The sequence below is a fragment of the Petromyzon marinus genome, chromosome 80, assembly GCF_048934315.1.
Source record: "Petromyzon marinus isolate PM22_M1 ecotype Great Lakes invasive population chromosome 80, UKy_Petmar_22M1.pri1.0, whole genome shotgun sequence".
NCBI classification, from domain to species: Eukaryota; Metazoa; Chordata; class Hyperoartia; order Petromyzontiformes; family Petromyzontidae; genus Petromyzon; species Petromyzon marinus.
This window is the reverse complement of record NC_133746.1, coordinates 8,279,448-8,299,179: the sequence shown is the minus strand read 5'-3', so window position 1 is coordinate 8,299,179 and position 19,732 is coordinate 8,279,448. Positions and strand designations below refer to the sequence as shown.

General features: G+C 54.9%; 1 protein-coding gene across 1 annotated transcript in view; it reads right to left on the bottom strand.

The window, feature by feature from the left end:
* LOC116958693 (plakophilin-2-like) overlaps nt 1–19,732 on the bottom strand; it is a 69,069-nt gene that overhangs the window by 11,416 nt on the left and 37,921 nt on the right. Inside the window, exons 9-10 of the mRNA XM_076057223.1 lie at nt 17,237–17,443; nt 5,982–6,138 (exon numbers count right to left, since the gene is read on the bottom strand). Coding sequence (XP_075913338.1) covers nt 5,982–6,138; nt 17,237–17,443 — 364 coding nt within the window. The remainder of the gene's footprint in view (nt 1–5,981; nt 6,139–17,236; nt 17,444–19,732) is intronic.

Below are 19,732 nucleotides of genomic sequence, written 5' to 3'. Positions count from 1 at the left end.
AGTGGTGGTGGTGAGTGGTAGTGGTAGTGAGTAGTGGTGGTGAGTGGTGGTGAGTGATGAGTGATGGTGGTGAGTGGTGAGTGGTGGTGGTGAGTGATGGTTGTGAGTGGTGGTGGTGAGTGGTGGTGGTGGTGAATGGTAGTGAGTGGTGAGTGGTGGTGAGTGGTGGTGGTGGTGAGTGGTAGTGAGTAGTGGTGGTGAGTGGTGGTGGTGAGTGGTGGTGGTTGTGGTGGCGGTGGTGAGTGGTGGTGAGTTGTGGTTGTGGTGGTAGTTAGTGGTGGTGGTGAGTGGTGGTGGTGAGTGGTGGTGGTGGTGGTGGTGGTGAGTGGTGGTGGTGGTGGTGGTGGTGGTGGTGAGTGGTGGTGGTGGTAGTGGTGAGTGGTGGTGGTGAGTGGTGGTGGTGAGTGGTGGTGGTGGTAGTGGTGAGTGGTGGTGGTGAGTGGTGGTGGTGAGTGGTAGTTGTGAGTGGTGGTGGTGAGTGGTGGTGGTTGTGGTGGTGAGTGGTGGTGAGTGGTGGTGGTGGTGAGTGGTGGTGGTGAGTGGTGGTGGTGGTGAGTGGTGGTGGTGAGTGGTGGTGGTGAGTGGTGAGTGGTGGTGAGTGGTGGTGGTGAATGGTAGTGAGTGGTGAGTGTGGTGAGTGGTGGTGGTGAGTGGTGGTGAGTGGTGGTGGTGGTGAGTGGTGGTGAGTGGTGGTGGTGAGTGGTGGTGGTGGTGGTGAGTGGTGGTGAGTGATGGTGGTGAGTGGTGGTGGTGAGTGATGGTTGTGAGTGGTGGTGAGTGGTGGTGGTGGTGAGTGGTGGTGAGTGGTGGTGAGTGGTGGTGGTGGTGAGTGGTGGTGGTGGTGAGTGGTGTGAGTGGTGGTGGTGGTGGTGAGTGGTGGTGAGTGATGGTGTGAGTGGTGGTGGTGAGTGGTGGTGGTGAGTGGTGGTGAGTGGTGGTGGTGAGTGGTGGTGAGTGGTGGTGAGTGGTGGTGGTGAGTGGTGGTGAGTGGTGGTGGTGAGTGGTGGTGGTGAGTGGTGGTGAGTTGTGGTGGTGGTGAGTGGTAGTGAGTGATGAGTGGTGGTAGTGAGTGGTGGTGAGTTGTGGTGGTGGTGGTGAGTGATGGTGGTGAGTGGTGAGTGGTGGTGGTGGTGAGTGATGGTTGTGAGTGGTGAGTGGTGGTGGTGAATGGTAGTGAGTGGTGAGTGGTGGTGAGTGGTGGTGGTGAGTGGTAGTGAGTAGTGGTGGTGAGTGGTGGTGGTGAGTGGTGGTGGTTGTGGTGGCGGTGGTGAGTGGTGGTGAGTTGTGGTTGTGGTGGTGGTGAGTGGTGTGTGGTGGTGAGTGGTGGTGAGTGGTAGGAGTGGTGGTGAGTGGTGGTGGTGAGTGGTGGTGGTGGTGAGTGGTGGTGGTGAGTGGTTGGAGTGGTGAGTGTGGTGGTGAGTGGTGGTGAGTGGTGGTGGTGAGTGGTGGTGGTGGTGAGTGGTGGTGGTGAGTTGGTGGTGGTGAGTGGTGGTGGTGGTGAGTGGTAGTGAGTGGTGAGTGGTGGTGGTGAGTGGTGGTAGTGAGTGGTGAGTGATTGAGTGATGGTGGTGAGTGGTGGTGAGTGGTGAGTGGTGGTGAGTGATGGTGGTGAGTGATTGAGTGGTGAGTAGTGGTGAGTGTTAGTGGTGAGTGAGTGGTGAGTGAGTGAGTGGTGAGTGAGTGAGTGGTGAGTAGTAGTGGTGAGTGTTAGTGGGTGAGTGAGTGGGGAGTGTTAGTGGTGAGTAGTGGTGAGTGTTAGTGGTGAGTGGTGAGTGTTAGTGGTGAGTGTTACCAAGCTCACCCCTGTTGGAGGGTGAGCGTGACAGGTTGCGGACCCAGGCAAGAGGCCGCGCTGAGTGATTGAGTGATGTTGGTGGTGAGTGATTGATGGTGGTGAGTAGTGAGTGGTGGTGAGTGGTGGTGAGTGGTGGTGGTGAGTGGTAGTGAGTGATGAGTGGTCGTAGTGAGTGATGGTGGTGAGTGGTGAGTGAGTGGTGAGTGTTAGTGGTGGTGAGTGATTGAGTGGTGAGTGGTGGTGAGTGATTGATGGTGGTGAGTGATTGAGTGGTGAGTGGTGAGTGTTAGTGGTGAGTGAGTGGTGGTGAGTGGTGAGTGAGTGATTGAGTGGTGAGTGGTGTGAGTGATTGAGTGATGAGTGGTGGTGAATGATGAGTGGTGGTAGTGAGTGGTGAGTGTTAGTGGTGAGTGAGTGGTGAGTGTTAGTGGTGAGTGTTTTACCTAGCTCAGCCCTGTTGGAGGGTGAGCGTGACAGGTTGTGGACCAGGCAAGAGGCCCCGCTCAGTGATTGAGTGATGGTGGTGGTGAGTGATTGAGTGGTGAGTAGTGGTGAGTGGTGAGTGTTAGTGGTGGTGAATGATTGAGTGATGAGTGGTGGTGAATGATGAGTGGTGGTAGTGAGTGGTGAGTGGTGGTGAGTAGTGGTGAGTGTTAGTGGTGAGTGTTAGTGGTGAGTGGTGAGTGTTAGTGGTGGTGAGTAGTGGTGAGTGGTGAGTAGTGGTGAGTGGTGAGTGTTAGTGGTAGTGAGTGGTGAGTGTTAGTGGTGAGTGAGTGATGGTGGTGGTGAGTGGTGAGTGTTAGTGGTGAGTGGTGAGTAGTGGTGAGTGTTACCTAGCTCAGCCCTGTTGGAGGGTGAGCGTGACAGGTTCCGGACCAGGCAAGACGCCGCGCTGAGTGATTGAGTGATGGTGGTGGTGAGTGATTGATGGTGGTGAGTGGTGAGTGGTGGTGAGTGGTGAGTGTTAGTGGTGGTGAGTGGTAGTGAGTGATGAGTGGTGGTAGTGAGTGATGGTGGTGAGTGATTGAGTGGTGAGTGGTGAGTGTTAGTGGTGGTGAGTGATTGAGTGGTGAGTGGTGGTGGTGGTGACTGTAGTGGTAGTGAGTGGTGGTGGTGAGTGGTAGTGGTAGTGAGTAGTGGTGGTGAGTGGTGGTGAGTGATGAGTGATGGTGGTGAGTGGTGAGTGGTGGTGGTGGCGGTGAGTGATGGTTGTGAGTGGTGGTGGTGAGTGGTGGTGGTGAATGGTAGTGAGTGGTGAGTGGTGGTGAGTGGTGGTGGTGGTGAGTGGTAGTGAGTAGTGGTGGTGAGTGGTGTGGTGAGTGGTGGTGGTTGTGGTGGCGGTGGTGAGTGGTGGTGAGTTGTGGTTGTGGTGGTAGTGAGTGGTGGTGGTGAGTGGTGGTGGTGAGTGTGGTGGTGGTGGTGGTGAGTGGTGTGGTGGTGAGTGGTGGTGGTGGTGAGTGGTGGTGGTGGTAGTGGTGAGTGGTGGTGGTGAGTGGTGGTGGTGAGTGGTGGTGGTGGTAGTGGTGAGTGGTGGTGGTGAGTGGTGGTGGTGAGTGGTAGTTGTGAGTGGTGGTGGTGAGGTGGGTGGTTGTGGTGGTGAGTGGTGGTGAGTGGTGGTGGTGGTGAGTGGTGGTGGTGAGTGGTGGTGGTGGTGATTGGTGGTGGTGGTGAGTGGTGGTGGTGAGTGGTGAGTGGTGGTGGGTGGTGGTGAATGGTAGTGAGTTGGTGAGTGTTGGTGAGTGGTGGTGGTGAGTGGTGGTGAGTGGTGGTGGTGAGTGGTGGTGAGTGGTGGTGGTGAGTGGTGGTGTGGTGGTGGTGAGTGGTGGTGAGTGATGGTGGTGAGTGGTGGTGGTGAGTGATGGTTGTGAGTGGTTGTGAGTGGTGGTGGTGGTGAGTGGTGGTGAGTGGTGGTGAGTGGTGGTGGTGGTGAGTGGTGGTGGTGGTGGTGAGTGGTGGTGAGTGGTGGTGGTGGTGGTGAGTGGTGGTGAGTGATGGTTGTGAGTGGTGGTGGTGAGTGGTGGTGGTGAGTGGTGGTGAGTGGTGGTGGTGAGTGGTGGTGAGTGGTGGTGAGTGGTGGTGGTGAGTGGTGGTGAGTGGTGGTGGTGAGTGGTGGTGGTGAGTGGTGGTGAGTTGTGGTGGTGGTGAGTGAGTGAGTGATGAGTGGTGGTAGTGAGTGGTGGTGAGTTGTGGTGGTGGTGGTGAGTGATGGTGGTGAGTGGTGAGTGGTGGTGGTGGTGGTGAGTGATGGTTGTGAGTGGTGGTGGTGAGTGGTGGTGGTGAATGGTAGGTGTGGTGAGTGGTGGTGAGTGGTGGTGGTGAGTGGTAGTGGAGTAGTGGTGGTGAGTGGTGGTGGTGAGTGGTGTGGTGGTGGTGGCGGTGGTGAGTGATGCTGAGTTGTGGTTGTGGTGGTGGTGAGTGGTGGTGAGTGGTGGTGAGTGGTAGGAGTGGTGGTGAGTGGTGGTGAGTGGTGGTGGTAGGTGAGTGGTGGTGGTGAGTGGTGGTGAGTGGTGAGTGGGGTGGTGAGTGGTGGTGAGTGGTGGTGGTGAGTGGTGGTGGTGGTGAGTGGTGGTGGTGAGTGGTGGTGGTGGTGAGTGGTAGTGAGTGGTGAGTGGTGGTGGTGAGTGGTGGTAGTGAGTGGTGAGTGATTGAGTGATGGTGGTGAGTGGTGGTGAGTGGTGAGTGGTGGTGAGTGATGGTGGTGAGTGATTGAGTGGTGAATAGTGGTGAGTGTTAGTGGTGAGTGAGTGGTGAGTGAGTGAGTGGTGAGTAGTAGTGGTGAGTGTTAGTGGTGAGTGAGTGGTGAGTGTTAGTGGTGAGTAGTGGTGAGTGTTAGTGGTGAGTGGTGAGTGTTAGTGGTGAGTGTTACCAAGCTCAGCCCTGTTGGAGGGTGAGCGTGACAGGTTGTGGACCAGGCAAGAGGCCCCGCTCAGTGATTGAGTGATGGTGGTGGTGAGTGATTGAGTGGTGAGTAGTGAGTGGTGGTGAGTGGTGGTGAGTGGTGGTGGTGAGTGGTAGTGAGTGATGAGTGGTCGTAGTGAGTGATGGTGGTGAGTGGTGAGTGAGTGGTGAGTGTTAGTGGTGGTGAGTGATTGAGTGGTGAGTGGTGGTGAGTGATTGATGGTGGTGAGTGATTGAGTGGTGAGTGGTGAGTGTTAGTGGTGAGTGAGTGGTGGTGAGTGGTGAGTGAGTGATTGAGTGGTGAGTGGTGGTGAGTGATTGAGTGATGAGTGGTGGTGAATGATGAGTGGTGGTAGTGAGTGGTGAGTGTTAGTGGTGAGTGAGTGGTGAGTGTTAGTGGTGAGTGTTTTACCTAGCTCAGCCCTGTTGGAGGGTGAGCGTGACAGGTTGTGGACCAGGCAAGAGGCCCCGCTCAGTGATTGAGTGATGGTGGTGGTGAGTGATTGAGTGGTGAGTAGTGGTGAGTGGTGAGTGTTAGTGGTGGTGAATGATTGAGTGATGAGTGGTGGTGAATGATGAGTGGTGGTAGTGAGTGGTGAGTGGTGGTGAGTAGTGGTGAGTGTTAGTGGTGAGTGTTAGTGGTGAGTGGTGAGTGTTAGTGGTGGTGAGTAGTGGTGAGTGGTGAGTAGTGGTGAGTGGTGAGTGTTAGTGGTAGTGAGTGGTGAGTGTTAGTGGTGAGTGAGTGATGGTGGTGGTGAGTGGTGAGTGTTAGTGGTGAGTGGTGAGTAGTGGTGAGTGTTACCTAGCTCAGCCCTGTTGGAGGGTGAGCGTGACAGGTTCCGGACCAGGCAAGACGCCGCGCTGAGTGATTGAGTGATGATGGTGGTGAGTGATTGATGGTGGTGAGTGGTGAGTGGTGGTGAGTGGTGAGTGTTAGTGGTGGTGAGTGGTAGTGAGTGATGAGTGGTGGTAGTGAGTGATGGTGGTGAGTGATTGAGTGGTGAGTGGTGAGTGTTAGTGGTGGTGAGTGATTGAGTGGTGAGTGGTAAGTGGTGGTGAGTGGTGAGTGTTAGTGGTGAGTAGTAGTGGTGAGTGTTAGTGGTGAGTGTTAGTGGTGAGTAGTGGTGAGTGTTTTACCTAGCTCAGCCCTGTTGGAGGGTGAGCGTGACAGGTTGCGGACCAGGCAAGAGGCCGCGCTCAGTGATTGAGTGATGGTGGTGGTGAGTGGTGGTGAGTGGTGAGTGGTGGTGAGTGGTGGTGAGTGGTGAGTGTTAGTGGTGAGTGTTACCAAGCTCAGCCCTGTTGGAGGGTGAGCGTGAGAGGTTGCGGACCAGGCAAGAGGCCGCGCTGAGTGATTGAGTGTCCAGGTCCGGGTTGAGGCTCTGAGCCAGGACAGGCCCCGCGCCAAACTGTTGAAGTAAAATCTTCCCCAGGGTGCGGGCAGCCTAAAACACAAAGATAAAGATCCCCCGTATAGCCTCAGCAGACTGTACCACCACTGCCATCACCACGATCAACGTGGTCACCACTACCACCACTACACCATCACCACCACCACTACCATCAGCACCATCAACGTCGTCACCACTACCACCACTACACCATCACCACCACCACCATCACCACTACCACCACTACGACCATCACCACCACCACTACCACCACTACTATCACCACCACCACCACCGTCGTCACCACAAACACCACTACCATCACCACTACCACCATCACCACCATCACTGTCGTCACCACTACCACCACTACCATCACCACCACCACCACTACCATCACCACCATCACCGTTGTCACCACTACCACCACTACACCATCACCACCACCACTACCATCACCACCATCACCGTCGTCACCACTACCACCACTATCACCACCACCACTAACACCACTACCATCACCACCACCACCACCGTCACCACTACCACCATCACCACCACCACCATCAACGTCGTCACCACTACCACCACTACGACCACCACCACTACCACCACTACCACCATCATCACCACCACCACCGTCACCATCACCACTCACCACCGTCACCACCAGTGGTAGTCGTGAGTCAGTCGTGAGTCAGTCGTGAGCCAGTCTTGAGTTAGTCGTGAGTCAGTCGTGAGTTAGTCGTGAGTCAGTCGTGAGTCAGTCGTGAGTCAGTCGTGAGTTAGTCGTGAGTTAGTCTTGAGTTAGTGGTGAGTCAGTCGTGAGTCAGTCGTGAGCCAGTCGTGAGTCAGTGGTGAGTCAGTCGTGAGTCAGTCGTGAGTTAGTCGTGCGCCAGTCGTGAGTCAGTCGTGAGTTAGTCGTGAGTTAGTCTTGAGTTAGTGGTGAGTTAGTCGTGAGCCAGTCGTGAGTTAGTCGTGAGTTAGTCGTGAGTTAGTCGTGAGTTAGTCGTGAGTCAGTCGTGAGTTAGTCGTGAGTCAGTCGTGAGTTAGTCGTGAGTTAGTCGTGAGTCAGTCGTGAGCCAGTCGTGAGTCAGTCGTGAGCCAGTCTTGAGCCAGTCGTGAGTCAGTGGTGAGTCAGTCGTGAGTTAGTCGTGAGTTAGTCGTGAGTCAGACGTGAGTCAGTCGTGAGTCAGTCGTGAGTCAGTCGTGAGCCAGTCGTGAGTCAGTAGTGAGTCAGTCACGAGTTAGTCGTGAGTCAGTCGTGAGTTAGTAGTGAGTCAGTCGTGAGCCAGTCGTGAGTCAGTCGTGAGCCAGTCGTGAGTCAGTCGTGAGTCAGTCACGAGTCAGTCCTGAGTCAGTCGTGAGTTAGTCGTGAGTCAGTCGTGAGTCAGTGGTGAGTTAGTCGTGAGTAAGTCGTGAGCCAGTCGTGAGTCAGTCGTGAGTCAGTCGTGAGTCAGTCGTGAGACAGTCGTGAGTCAGTCGTGAGCCAGTAGTGAGTCAGTCGCGAGTCAGTCGTGAGTTAGTCGTGAGTCAGTCTTGAGTTAGTCGTGAGTCAGTCGTGAGCCAGTCGTGAGTTAGTCGTGAGTCAATCGTGAGTCAGTCGTGAGCCAGTCGTGAGTCAGTCGTGAGTTAGTCGTGAGTCAGTGGTGAGTCAGTGGTGACTTAGTCGTGAGTTAGTGGTGAGTCAGTCGTGAGTCAGTCGTGAGCCAGTCGTGAGTCAGTCGTGAGCCAGTCGTGAGTCAGTCGTGAGTCAGTCATGAGTCAGTCACGAGTCAGTCGTGAGTTAGTAGTGAGTCAGTCGTGAGTCAGTCGTGAGTTAGTCGTGAGTCAGTCGTGAGTCAGTCGTGAGCCAGTCGTGAGTCAGTCGTGAGTTAGTCGTGAGTCAGTCGTGAGTCAGTGGTGACTTAGTCGTGAGTTAGTGGTGAGTCAGTCGTGAGTCAGTCGTGAGCCAGTCGTGAGTCAGTCGTGAGCCAGTCGTGAGTCAGTCGTGAGTCAGTCATGAGTCAGTCACGAGTCAGTCGTGAGTTAGTAGTGAGTCAGTCCTGAGTCAGTCGTGAGTCAGTCGTGAGTTAGTCGTGAGCCAGTCGTGAGTCAGTCGTGAGTCAGTCGTGAGTCAGTCATGAGTCAGTCACGAGTCAGTCGTGAGTTAGTAGTGAGTCAGTCGTGAGTTAGTCGTGAGTTAGTCTTGAGTCAGTCGTGAGTCAGTCTTGAGCCAGTCGTGAATTAGTCGTGAGTCAGTCACGAGTCAGTCGTGAGCCAGTAGTGAGTCAGTCGTGAGCCAGTAGTGAGTCAGTCGTGAGTCAGTCGTGAGTTAGTCGTGAGTCAGTCGTGAGTCAGTCGTGAGTCAGTCGTGAGTCAGTCGAGAGCCAGTCGTGAGTCAGTGGTGAGTCAGTCGTGAGCCAGTCGTGAGTCAGTGGTGAGTCAGTCGTGAGTTAGTCGTGAGTTAGTGGTGAGTCAGTCGTGAGCCAGTCGTGAGCCAGTCGTGAGTCAGTCGTGAGTCAGTCGTGAGTCAGTCACGAGCCAGTCGTGAGTCAGTCGTGAGTCAGTCGTGAGTCAGTCCTGAGCCAGTCGTGAGCCAGTCGTGAGTCAGTCGTGAGCCAGTCGTGAGTCAGTCGTGAGTCAGTCGTGAGCCAGTCGTGAGTTAGTCTTAAGTCAGTCGTGAGCCAGTCGTGAGTCAGTAGTGAGTCAGTCGTGAGTTAGTCGTGAGTCAGTCGTGAGTTAGTCTTGAGTCAGTCGTGAGTTAGTAGTGAGTCAGTCGTGAGTCAGTCGTGAGTTAGTCGTGAGTCAGTCCTGAGTCAGTCGTGAGCCAGTCGTGAGTCAGTCGTGAGTTAGTCGTGAGTCAGTCGTGAGTCAGTGGTGACTTAGTCGTGAGTTAGTGGTGAGTCAGTCGTGAGTCAGTCGTGAGCCAGTCGTGAGTCAGTCGTGAGCCAGTCGTGAGTCAGTCGTGAGTCAGTCGTGAGTCAGTCACGAGTCAGTCGTGAGTTAGTAGTGAGTCAGTCCTGAGTCAGTCGTGAGTCAGTCGTGAGTTAGTCGTGAGCCAGTCGTGAGTCAGTCGTGAGTCAGTCGTGAGTCAGTCATGAGTCAGTCACGAGTCAGTCGTGAGTTAGTAGTGAGTCAGTCGTGAGTTAGTCGTGAGTTAGTCTTGAGTCAGTCGTGAGTCAGTCTTGAGCCAGTCGTGAAGTAGTCGTGAGTCAGTCACGAGTCAGTCGTGAGTCAGTAGTGAGTCAGTCGTGAGCCAGTAGTGAGTCAGTCGTGAGTCAGTCGTGAGTCAGTCACGAGGTAGTCGTGAGTCAGTCGTGAGCCAGTCGTGAGTCAGTCGTGAGTCAGTCGAGAGCCAGTCGTGAGTCAGTGGTGAGTCAGTCGTGAGCCAGTCGTGAGTCAGTGGTGAGTCAGTCGTGAGTTAGTCGTGAGTTAGTGGTGAGTCAGTCGTGAGTCAGTCGTGAGCCAGTCGTGAGCCAGTCGTGAGTCAGTCGTGAGTCAGTCGTGAGTCAGACGTGAGTCAGTCGTGAGTCAGTCGTGAGTCAGTCGTGAGCCAGTCGTGAGTCAGTAGTGAGTCAGTCACGAGTTAGTCGTGAGTCAGTCGTGAGTTAGTAGTGAGTCAGTCGTGAGCCAGTCGTGAGTCAGTCGTGAGCCAGTCGTGAGTCAGTCGTGAGTCAGTCACGAGTCAGTCCTGAGTCAGTCGTGAGTTAGTCGTGAGTCAGTCGTGAGTCAGTGGTGAGTTAGTCGTGAGTCAGTCGTGAGCCAGTCGTGAGTCAGTCGTGAGTCAGTCGTGAGTTAGTAGTGAGTCAGTCGTGAGTCAGTCGTGAGTCAGTCGTGAGACAGTCGTGAGTCAGTCGTGAGCCAGTAGTGAGTCAGTCGCGAGTCAGTCGTAAGTCAGTCGTGAGTCAGTCGTGAGTCAGTCGTGAGTCAGTCGTGAGTTAGTCGTGAGCCAGTCGTGAGTCAGTCGTGAGTCAATCGTGAGTCAGTCGTGAGTCAGTCGTGAGTTAGTCGTGAGTCAGTCTTGAGTTAGTCGTGAGTCAGTCGTGAGCCAGTCGTGAGTTAGTCGTGAGTCAATCGTGAGTCAGTCGTGAGCCAGTCGTGAGTCAGTCGTGAGTTAGTCGTGAGTCAGTCGTGAGTCAGTGGTGACTTAGTCGTGAGTTAGTGGTGAGTCAGTCGTGAGTCAGTCGTGAGCCAGTCGTGAGTCAGTCGTGAGTCAGTCGTGAGTCAGTCATGAGTCAGTCACGAGTCAGTCGTGAGTTAGTAGTGAGTCAGTCGTGAGTCAGTCGTGAGTTAGTCGTGAGTCAGTCGTGAGTCAGTCGTGAGCCAGTCGTGAGTCAGTCGTGAGTTAGTCGTGAGTCAGTCGTGAGTCAGTGGTGACTTAGTCGTGAGTTAGTGGTGAGTCAGTCGTGAGTCAGTCGTGAGCCAGTCGTGAGTCAGTCGTGAGCCAGTCGTGAGTCAGTCGTGAGTCAGTCATGAGTCAGTCACGAGTCAGTCGTGAGTTAGTAGTGAGTCAGTCCTGAGTCAGTCGTGAGTCAGTCGTGAGTTAGTCGTGAGCCAGTCGTGAGTCAGTCGTGAGTCAGTCGTGAGTCAGTCATGAGTCAGTCACGAGTCAGTCGTGAGTTAGTAGTGAGTCAGTCGTGAGTTAGTCGTGAGTTAGTCTTGAGTCAGTCGTGAGTCAGTCTTGAGCCAGTCGTGAATTAGTCGTGAGTCAGTCACGAGTCAGTCGTGAGCCAGTAGTGAGTCAGTCGTGAGCCAGTAGTGAGTCAGTCGTGAGTCAGTCGTGAGTCAGTCACGAGGTAGTCGTGAGTCAGTCGTGAGCCAGTCGTGAGTCAGTCGTGAGTCAGTCGAGAGCCAGTCGTGAGTCAGTGGTGAGTCAGTCGTGAGCCAGTCGTGAGTCAGTGGTGAGTCAGTCGTGAGTTAGTCGTGAGTTAGTGGTGAGTCAGTCGTGAGTCAGTCGTGAGCCAGTCGTGAGCCAGTCGTGAGTCAGTCGTGAGTCAGTCGTGAGTCAGTCACGAGCCAGTCGTGAGTCAGTCGTGAGTCAGTCGTGAGTCAGTCCTGAGCCAGTCGTGAGCCAGTCGTGAGTCAGTCGTGAGCCAGTCGTGAGTCAGTCGTGAGTCAGTCGTGAGCCAGTCGTGAGTTAGTCTTAAGTCAGTCGTGAGCCAGTCGTGAGTCAGTAGTGAGTCAGTCGTGAGTTAGTCGTGAGTCAGTCGTGAGTTAGTCTTGAGTCAGTCGTGAGTTAGTAGTGAGTCAGTCGTGAGTCAGTCGTGAGTTAGTCGTGAGTCAGTCGTGAGTCAGTCGTGAGCCAGTCGTGAGTCAGTCGTGAGTTAGTCGTGAGTCAGTCGTGAGTCAGTGGTGACTTAGTCGTGAGTTAGTGGTGAGTCAGTCGTGAGTCAGTCGTGAGCCAGTCGTGAGTCAGTCGTGAGTCAGTCGTGAGTCAGTCATGAGTCAGTCACGAGTCAGTCGTGAGTTAGTAGTGAGTCAGTCCTGAGTCAGTCGTGAGTCAGTCGTGAGTTAGTCGTGAGCCAGTCGTGAGTCAGTCGTGAGTCAGTCGTGAGTCAGTCATGAGTCAGTCACGAGTCAGTCGTGAGTTAGTAGTGAGTCAGTCGTGAGTTAGTCGTGAGTTAGTCTTGAGTCAGTCGTGAGTCAGTCTTGAGCCAGTCGTGAATTAGTCGTGAGTCAGTCACGAGTCAGTCGTGAGCCAGTAGTGAGTCAGTCGTGAGCCAGTAGTGAGTCAGTCGTGAGTCAGTCGTGAGTCAGTCACGAGGTAGTCGTGAGTCAGTCGTGAGCCAGTCGTGAGTCAGTCGTGAGTCAGTCGAGAGCCAGTCGTGAGTCAGTGGTGAGTCAGTCGTGAGCCAGTCGTGAGTCAGTGGTGAGTCAGTCGTGAGTTAGTCGTGAGTTAGTGGTGAGTCAGTCGTGAGTCAGTCGTGAGCCAGTCGTGAGCCAGTCGTGAGTCAGTCGTGAGTCAGTCGTGAGCCAGTCGTGAGCCAGTCGTGAGTCAGTCACGAGCCAGTCGTGAGTCAGTCGTGAGTCAGTCGTGAGTCAGTCCTGAGCCAGTCGTGAGCCAGTCGTGAGTCAGTCGTGAGCCAGTCGTGAGTCAGTCGTGAGTCAGTCGTGAGCCAGTCGTGAGTCAGTCGTGAGCCAGTCGTGAGTCAGTCGTGAGTCAGTCGTGAGCCAGTCGTGAGTCAGTCGTGAGCCAGTCGCGAGTCAGTCGTGAGCCAGTCTTGAGTCAGTCTTGAGCCAGTCGTGAGTTAGTGGTGAGTCAGTGGTGAGTCAGTCGTGAGCCAGTCGTGAGCCAGTCGTGAGTTAGTGGTGAGTCAGTCTTGAGCCAGTCCTGAGTCAGTCGTGAGTGAGTCGTGAGCCAGTCGTGAGCCAGTCGTGAGTCAGTCGTGAGTCAGTCGTGAGTTAGTCTTGAGTCAGTCGTGAGTCAGTCGTGAGTCAGTCGTGAGCCATTCGTGAGTCAGTCGTGAGCCAGTCGTGAGTCAGTCGTGAGCCAGTCGTGAGTCAGTAGTGAGTCAGTCGTGAGTCAGTCGTGAGCCAGTCGTGAGCCAGTCGTTAGTCAGTAGTGAGCCAGTCGTGAGCCAGTCGTGAGCCAGTCGTGAGTCAGTCGCGAGTTAGTCGTGAGTCAGTCGTGAGTTAGTCCTGAGTCAGTCGTCAGTTAGTCGTGAGTTAGTCGTGAGTTAGTCGTGAGCCAGTCGTGAGTCAGTGGTGAGTCAGTCGTGAGCCAGTCGTGAGTCAGTGGTGAGTCAGTAGTGAGTTAGTCGTGAGTCAGTCGTGAGTTAGTCGTGAGTTAGTCGTGAGCCAGTCGTGAGTCAGTCACGAGTCAGTCGTGAGTCAGTCGTGAGTTAGTCGTGAGCCAGTCGTGAGTCAGTCGTGAGTCAATCGTGAGTCAGTCGTGAGTCAGTCGTGAGTTAGTCGTGAGTCAGTCTTGAGTTAGTCGTGAGTCAGTCGTGAGCCAGTCGTGAGTTAGTCGTGAGTTAGTCGTGAATCAGTCGTGAGTCAGTCGTGAGCCAGTCGTGAGTCAGTCGTGAGTTAGTCGTGAGTCAGTCGTGAGTCAGTGGTGACTTAGTCGTGAGTTAGTGGTGAGTCAGTCGTGAGTCAGTCGTGAGCCAGTCGTGAGTCAGTCGTGAGCCAGTCGTGAGTCAGTCGTGAGTCAGTCCTGAGCCAGTCGTGAGCCAGTCGTGAGTCAGTCGTGAGCCAGTCGTGAGTCAGTAGTGAGTCAGTCGTGAGTCAGTCGTGAGCCAGTCGTGAGTTAGTCTTAAGTCAGTCGTGAGCCAGTCGTGAGTAAGTAGTGAGTCAGTCGTGAGTTAGTCGTGAGTCAGTCGTGAGTTAGTCTTGAGTCAGTCTTGAGTCAGTCTTGAGTCAGTCGTGAGTCAGTCGTGAGTTAGTCGTGAGTCAGTCGTGAGTTAGTCGTGAGCCAGTCGTGAGTTAGTCTTGAGTCAGTCTTGAGCCAGTCGTGAGCCAGTCGTGAGCCAGTCGTGAGTCAGTCTTGAGCCAGTCGTGAGCCAGTCCTGAGTCAGTCGTGAGTTAGTCGTGAGTCAGTCCTGAGTCAGTCGTGAGTCAGTCGTGAGTCAGTCACGAGTTAGTGGTGAGTTAGTCGTGAGTCAGTCGTGAGCCAGTCGTGAGTCAGTCGTGAGTCAGTCGTGAGTCAGTCGTGAGTTAGTCGTGAGCCAGTCGTGAGTCAGTCGTGAGTCAGTCGTGAGTCAGTCGTGAGCCAGTCGTGAGTCAGTCGTGAGTTAGTCGTGAGTTAGTCTTGAGCCAGTCGTGAGTCAGTCATGAGTCAGTCGTGAGTCAGTCTTGAGTCAGTCGTGAGTCAGTCGTGAGCCAGTCCTGAGCCAGTCGTGAGCCAGTCGTGAGTCAGTAGTGAGTTAGTCGTGAGTTAGTCGTGAGCCAATCGTGAGTCAGTCTTGAGCCAGTCGTGAGTCAGTCGTGAGTCAGTCGTGAGTCAGTCGTGAGTCAGTCACGAGTCAGTGGTGAGTCAGTAGTGAGTCAGTCTTGAGCCAGTCGTGAGCCAGTCGTGAGTCAGTCGTGAGCCAGTCGTGAGTCAGTCGTGAGTCAGTCTTGAGTCAGTCATGAGTCAGTCGTGAGCCAGTCCTGAGCCAGTCGTGAGCCAGTCGTGAGTCAGTAGTGAGTTAGTCTTGAGTCAGTCGTGAGTCAGTCGTGAGTCAGTCGTGAGCCATTCGTGAGTCAGTCGTGAGTCAGTCGTGAGTCAGTCTTGAGCCAGTCGTGAGTCAGTCTTGAGCCAGTCGTGAGTCAGTCGTGAGTCAGTCGTGAGTCAGTCGTGAGCCAGTCGTGAGTCAGTCGTGAGCCAGTCGTGAGTCAGTCGTGAGTCAGTCGTGAGCCAGTCGTGAGTCAGTCGTGAGCCAGTCGCGAGTCAGTCGTGAGCCAGTCTTGAGTCAGTCTTGAGCCAGTCGTGAGTTAGTGGTGAGTCAGTGGTGAGTCAGTCGTGAGCCAGTCGTGAGCCAGTCGTGAGTTAGTGGTGAGTCAGTCGTGAGCCAGTCGTGAGCCAGTCGTGAGTCAGTCGTGAGTCAGTCGTGAGTTAGTCTTGAGTCAGTCGTGAGTCAGTCGTGAGTCAGTCGTGAGCCATTCGTGAGTCAGTCGTGAGCCAGTCGTGAGTCAGTCGTGAGCCAGTCGTGAGTCAGTAGTGAGTTAGTCGTGAGTCAGTCGTGAGTCAGTCGTGAGCCAGTCGTGAGCCAGTCGTTAGTCAGTAGTGAGTCAGTCGTGAGCCAGTCGTGAGCCAGTCGTGAGTCAGTCGCGAGTTAGTCGTGAGTCAGTCGTGAGTTAGTCCTGAGTCAGTCGTCAGTTAGTCGTGAGTTAGTCGTGAGTTAGTCGTGAGCCAGTCGTGAGTCAGTGGTGAGTCAGTCGTGAGCCAGTCGTGAGTCAGTGGTGAGTCAGTAGTGAGTCAGTCGTTAGTCAGTAGTGAGCCAGTCGTGAGCCAGTCGTGAGCCAGTCGTGAGTCAGTCGTTAGTCAGTAGTGAGCCAGTCGTGAGCCAGTCGTGAGCCAGTCGTGAGTCAGTCGCGAGTTAGTCGTGAGCCAGTCGTGAGTCAGTGGTGAGTCAGTCGTGAGCCAGTCGTGAGTCAGTGGTGAGTCAATAGTGAGTTAGTCGTGAGTCAGTCGTGAGTTAGTCGTGAGTTAGTCGTGAGCCAGTCGTGAGTCAGTCACGAGTCAGTCGTGAGTCAGTCGTGAGTCAGTCGTGAGTCAGTCATGAGCCAGTCGTGAGTTAGTCGTGAGTCAGTCACGAGTCAGTTGTGAGTTAGTCGTGAGTCAGTCGTGAGTTAGTCGTGAGTCAGTCACGAGTCAGTTGTGAGTTAGTCGTGAGTCAGTCGTGAGTCAGTCGTGAGCCAGTCGTGAGTTAGTAGTGAGTTAGTCGTGAGCCAGTCGTGAGTTAGTCGTGAGTTAGTCGTGAGTTAATGGTGATCCAGTCGTGAGTCAGTCGTGAGCCAGTCGTGAGTCAGTCGTGAGTCAGTCGTGAGTCAGTCGTGAGCCAGTCGTGAGTCAGTCGTGAGCCAGTCGCGAGTCAGTCGTGAGCCAGTCTTGAGTCAGTCTTGAGCCAGTCGTGAGTTAGTGGTGAGTCAGTGGTGAGTCAGTCGTGAGCCAGTCGTGAGCCAGTCGTGAGTTAGTGGTGAGTCAGTCTTGAGCCAGTCGTGAGTCAGTCGTGAGCCAGTCGTGAGCCAGTCGTGAGTCAGTCGTGAGTCAGTCGTGAGTTAGTCTTGAGTCAGTCGTGAGTCAGTCGTGAGTCAGTCGTGAGCCATTCGTGAGTCAGTCGTGAGCCAGTCGTGAGTCAGTCGTGAGCCAGTCGTGAGTCAGTAGTGAGTTAGTCGTGAGTCAGTCCTGAGTCAGTCGTGAGCCAGTCGTGAGCCAGTCGTTAGTCAGTAGTGAGTCAGTTGTGAGCCAGTCGTGAGCCAGTCGTGAGCCAGTCGTGAGTCAGTCGCGAGTTAGTCGTGAGTCAGTCGTGAGTTAGTCCTGAGTCAGTCGTCAGTTAGTCGTGAGTTAGTCGTGAGTTAGTCGTGAGCCAGTCGTGAGTCAGTGGTGAGTCAGTCGTGAGCCAGTCGTGAGTCAGTGGTGAGTCAATAGTGAGTTAGTCGTGAGTCAGTCGTGAGTTAGTCGTGAGTTAGTCGTGAGCCAGTCGTGAGTCAGTCACGAGTCAGTCGTGAGTCAGTCACGAGTCAGTCGTGAGTCAGTCGTGAGTCAGTCATGAGCCAGTCGTGAGTTAGTCGTGAGTCAGTCACGAGTCAGTTGTCAGTTAGTCGTGAGTCAGTCGTGAGTCAGTCGTGAGCCAGTCGTGAGTTAGTAGTGAGTTAGTCGTGAGCCAGTCGTGAGTTAGTCGTGAGTTAGTCGTGAGTTAATGGTGATCCAGTCGTGAGCCAGTCGTGAGTCAGTCGTGAGTTAGTCGTGAGCCAGTCGTGAGTCAGTCGTGAGTCAGTCGTGAGCCAGTCGTGAGTCAGTCGTGAGCCAGTAGTGAGTCAGTCGTGAGTCAGTCGTGAGCCAGTCGTGAGTCAGTCGTGAGTCAGTCGTGAGTCAATCGTGAGCCAGTCTTGATCCAGTCGTGAGTCAGTCGTGAGCCAGTCCTGAGTCAGTCGTGAGTCAGTCGTGAGTCAGTCTTGAGCCAGTCTTGAGTCAGTCCTGAGCCAGTCTTGAGCCAGTTGTGAGTCAGTCGTGAGCCAGTCGTGAGTCAGTCGTGAGTCAGTCGTGATCCAGTCGTGATCCAGTCGTGAGCCAGTCGTGAGTCAGTCGTGAGTCAGTCGTGAGTTAGTCGTGAGTCAGTCGTGAGTCAGTCGTGAGTCAGTCGTGATCCAGTCGTGATCCAGTCGTGAGTCAGTCGTGAGTCAGTCGTGAGTCAGTCGTGAGTTAGTCGTGAGCCAGTCGTGAGCCAGTCCTGAGCCAGTCGTGAGCCAGTCGTGAGCCAGTCGTGAGTCAGTCTTGAGCCAGTCGTGAGTCAGTCTTGAGCCAGTTGTGAGTCAGTCGTGAGTCAGTCACGAGCCAGTCGTGAGCCAGTCTTGAGTCAGTCTTGAGCCGGTCGTGAGTCAGTCGTGAGTCAGTGGTGAGTCAGTAGTGAGTTAGTCGTGAGTCAGTCGTGAGTTAGTCGTGAGTCAGTCGTGAGTCAGTCGTGAGCCAGTCGTGAGTCAATCTTGAGCCAGTCGTGAGTCAGTCGCGGCGAGGGGCTCCGTGTACCCCCGAGTTGCCCGCGGTGACGTTCTGCAGGGCCCCCGCTGCTCCCTCGCGGAGGTTGTCGGGGGCCCCCCCCCCCGCGCGCTGTGGGGCGGGGGGGGCCCCCCGCGTCTTGAGGAGCTCCGCGTAGAGGCGCACCGCCTGGGGGTTCCACAGCCACTGAGCCCCACGCGGAGACTTCGTGAACTCCACGTCCTGAGGCTCCACAGCCTGCAGGAGTGGGGGGGTGGTGGGTGGGTGGTGGTGGGGGGAGGGGTGGTGGTGGGGGGGTGGTGGAAAGTGGTGGGGGGCACACGGGGGGGGGGGGAGGTTTTTAGTGAACCTTGCGGATGTCGTCGCCGGCATCACCACCACCGCCAGTCATCGACCACAACAACAACAACAACAACCGCCATTCGACCGCCGAGTGGCGGTGACGTCACCACGACGCTTGTGCCAGGCTAGGTGCACGTTGAGGCAGTCACGTGAAGTGTCGAACGCCCGCCGGCAGGAGGTCACGGGGCAGACCCAGCAGGTGCCACGGGTCGACTGACTGAGATGACTGGCTGATGCACCACCTGTGCCCCCTACTGTGCCAACCTGCTGTGCTTTAGCCACCCGGCGCTCCGCTCGTTGTTGTGAGCGTCGCTCCTCCGCCCTCCGTTGTTGTTGTTGGAGGGCGACTGCCTCCAACTGCCCAGTAGCAGCGTCCTTCACGAGCCTCCTCCACAGAGGCCGATCTTGACACCGCTGGTACCGGTCATCGGCAAGTCCACTCAGCTCCACGTCCTCCTGTACCACATCACTCCATCTCTTCTCTAGCCCGTGCCGCGCTCGTTTAGCCCCCTCGATCCGGCCGAATAAAAGCTGTTTTGGCATGCGGTGGCTGGGAATGCGGGCTACATGACCCAGCCAACGCAGCCTTGCCTGCTGGAGGAGCTCACCGATGGGACCTTGCCCAGATCTTTCAAAGATTTGTGAGCTCCTCACACAATCCAGCCTGGTTAAACCCAGGATGGATCGTAGGCAGGCCAGCTTAAATATTGCTAACCGGTGAAAATGTTCCATTAGAGCGGTCCACATTTCACAAGCGTAGAGAAGGGAGGGAATGACTGTGGCCGAGAAGACCTGAAGCTTAGTGCAGAGCGACAGACCAGGTAGCTTCCACACAGCGTTACGCAACCGATGAAAAGATATTGCCGCTCGACTGATTCGGAGTGAGACCTCTGCTGTTAAACTGGAGCCAGTCATAAGCACACTGCCCAGGTATGGGAAACTCTCCACTCTCTCCACAACTGCCCCATCACTGATTGGGAGTTGTGGGGGTGGAGTGTCCGATGGTACAAAATACCCAGGCAGGTGCTTAGTTTTGGTGGGGCTGATGGTAAGGCCCCACCTCTTAGTGGCACGCTCCAGTCTCAGCAGCAGCGTCTCCAACTCCTCCTCTGAATGAGCAGCTATTACCAAATCATCAGCATACATAACGTGATTGAGCAATAGGGAGCCATCCCTTGACCGCACCCGGGCATCGATCAGCCTCCTATTTTATCTGTACCAGATGGAAATTCCTCCGGTACAGCCATCAAAGGCTTCAAGTACTATGTAGTCGAAAAATATGTTAAATAATCTGGGAGCCAGAGGACATCCCTGTCGCACTCCAAGGTGAACAGGGAATGGCTCGGACTCCCGGCCACGTAGTTTTATCCGGGCCCACTCACCATCATGAAGGTCCTTAATGATCGTGAGCAGAGTGTCAGGGACTCCGAAAGCACGAAGAACAACCCAAAGCCGAGGCCGAATGATGGTATCATAGGCCTTGACCAGGTCAATAAAGCAGAGATGTAGGTCTTGTAGGAATTCCGTACACTTCTGCTGTAACAGACGGACAGAAAATATGGCATCTGTGCAGAACCGCCCTTTCCTGAAACCGCATTGGGGCTCCGGAAGCCTCTCCTCAGCGTGCCTGGCAAGGCGATGTTGAATAATCCTTGCCAGGACCTTTCCCGGCACACTGAGGAGTGAGATGCCCCTGTAGCTGTTACAGTCTGTGCGGTCCCCCTTCTTAAAGGGGGACCGCACTTCTTAAAGAGGGGGACCACCAGGGCATCCTTTCAATCCTGCGGAACCCGTCCAGTGGTCCAGACTGTTGTTATGATGTCATGTAGGGCAGTCTGTGCACAAACGCCACCCTCCCTCAAGATTTCGCTTGGGAGATCATCTCTGCCCGGTGCCTTTCCTGGTCTCAAGACTCCGGATCGCCTTCAGTACCTCCTCAACAGATGGCACCTCAGCCAGCCACTCACAGGGGGTGACTTCTTCCTCCAATATTTGAGGCACCGCAGCCTCGGCAGGGTCATCCCCACTTTGTCCCACGATGTTTTCCATGCCGAGGGATTTCCCTTCCCCCAGGACTTCACAGGTTTGCAGATTTGCTCAGTAAATCTGCAAACCTGTTCCTGGGGGTCGGAGATTGGATCACCCGTTGTTTCCCCGAATGATGGTAATAGGCGTGGCGCTGCA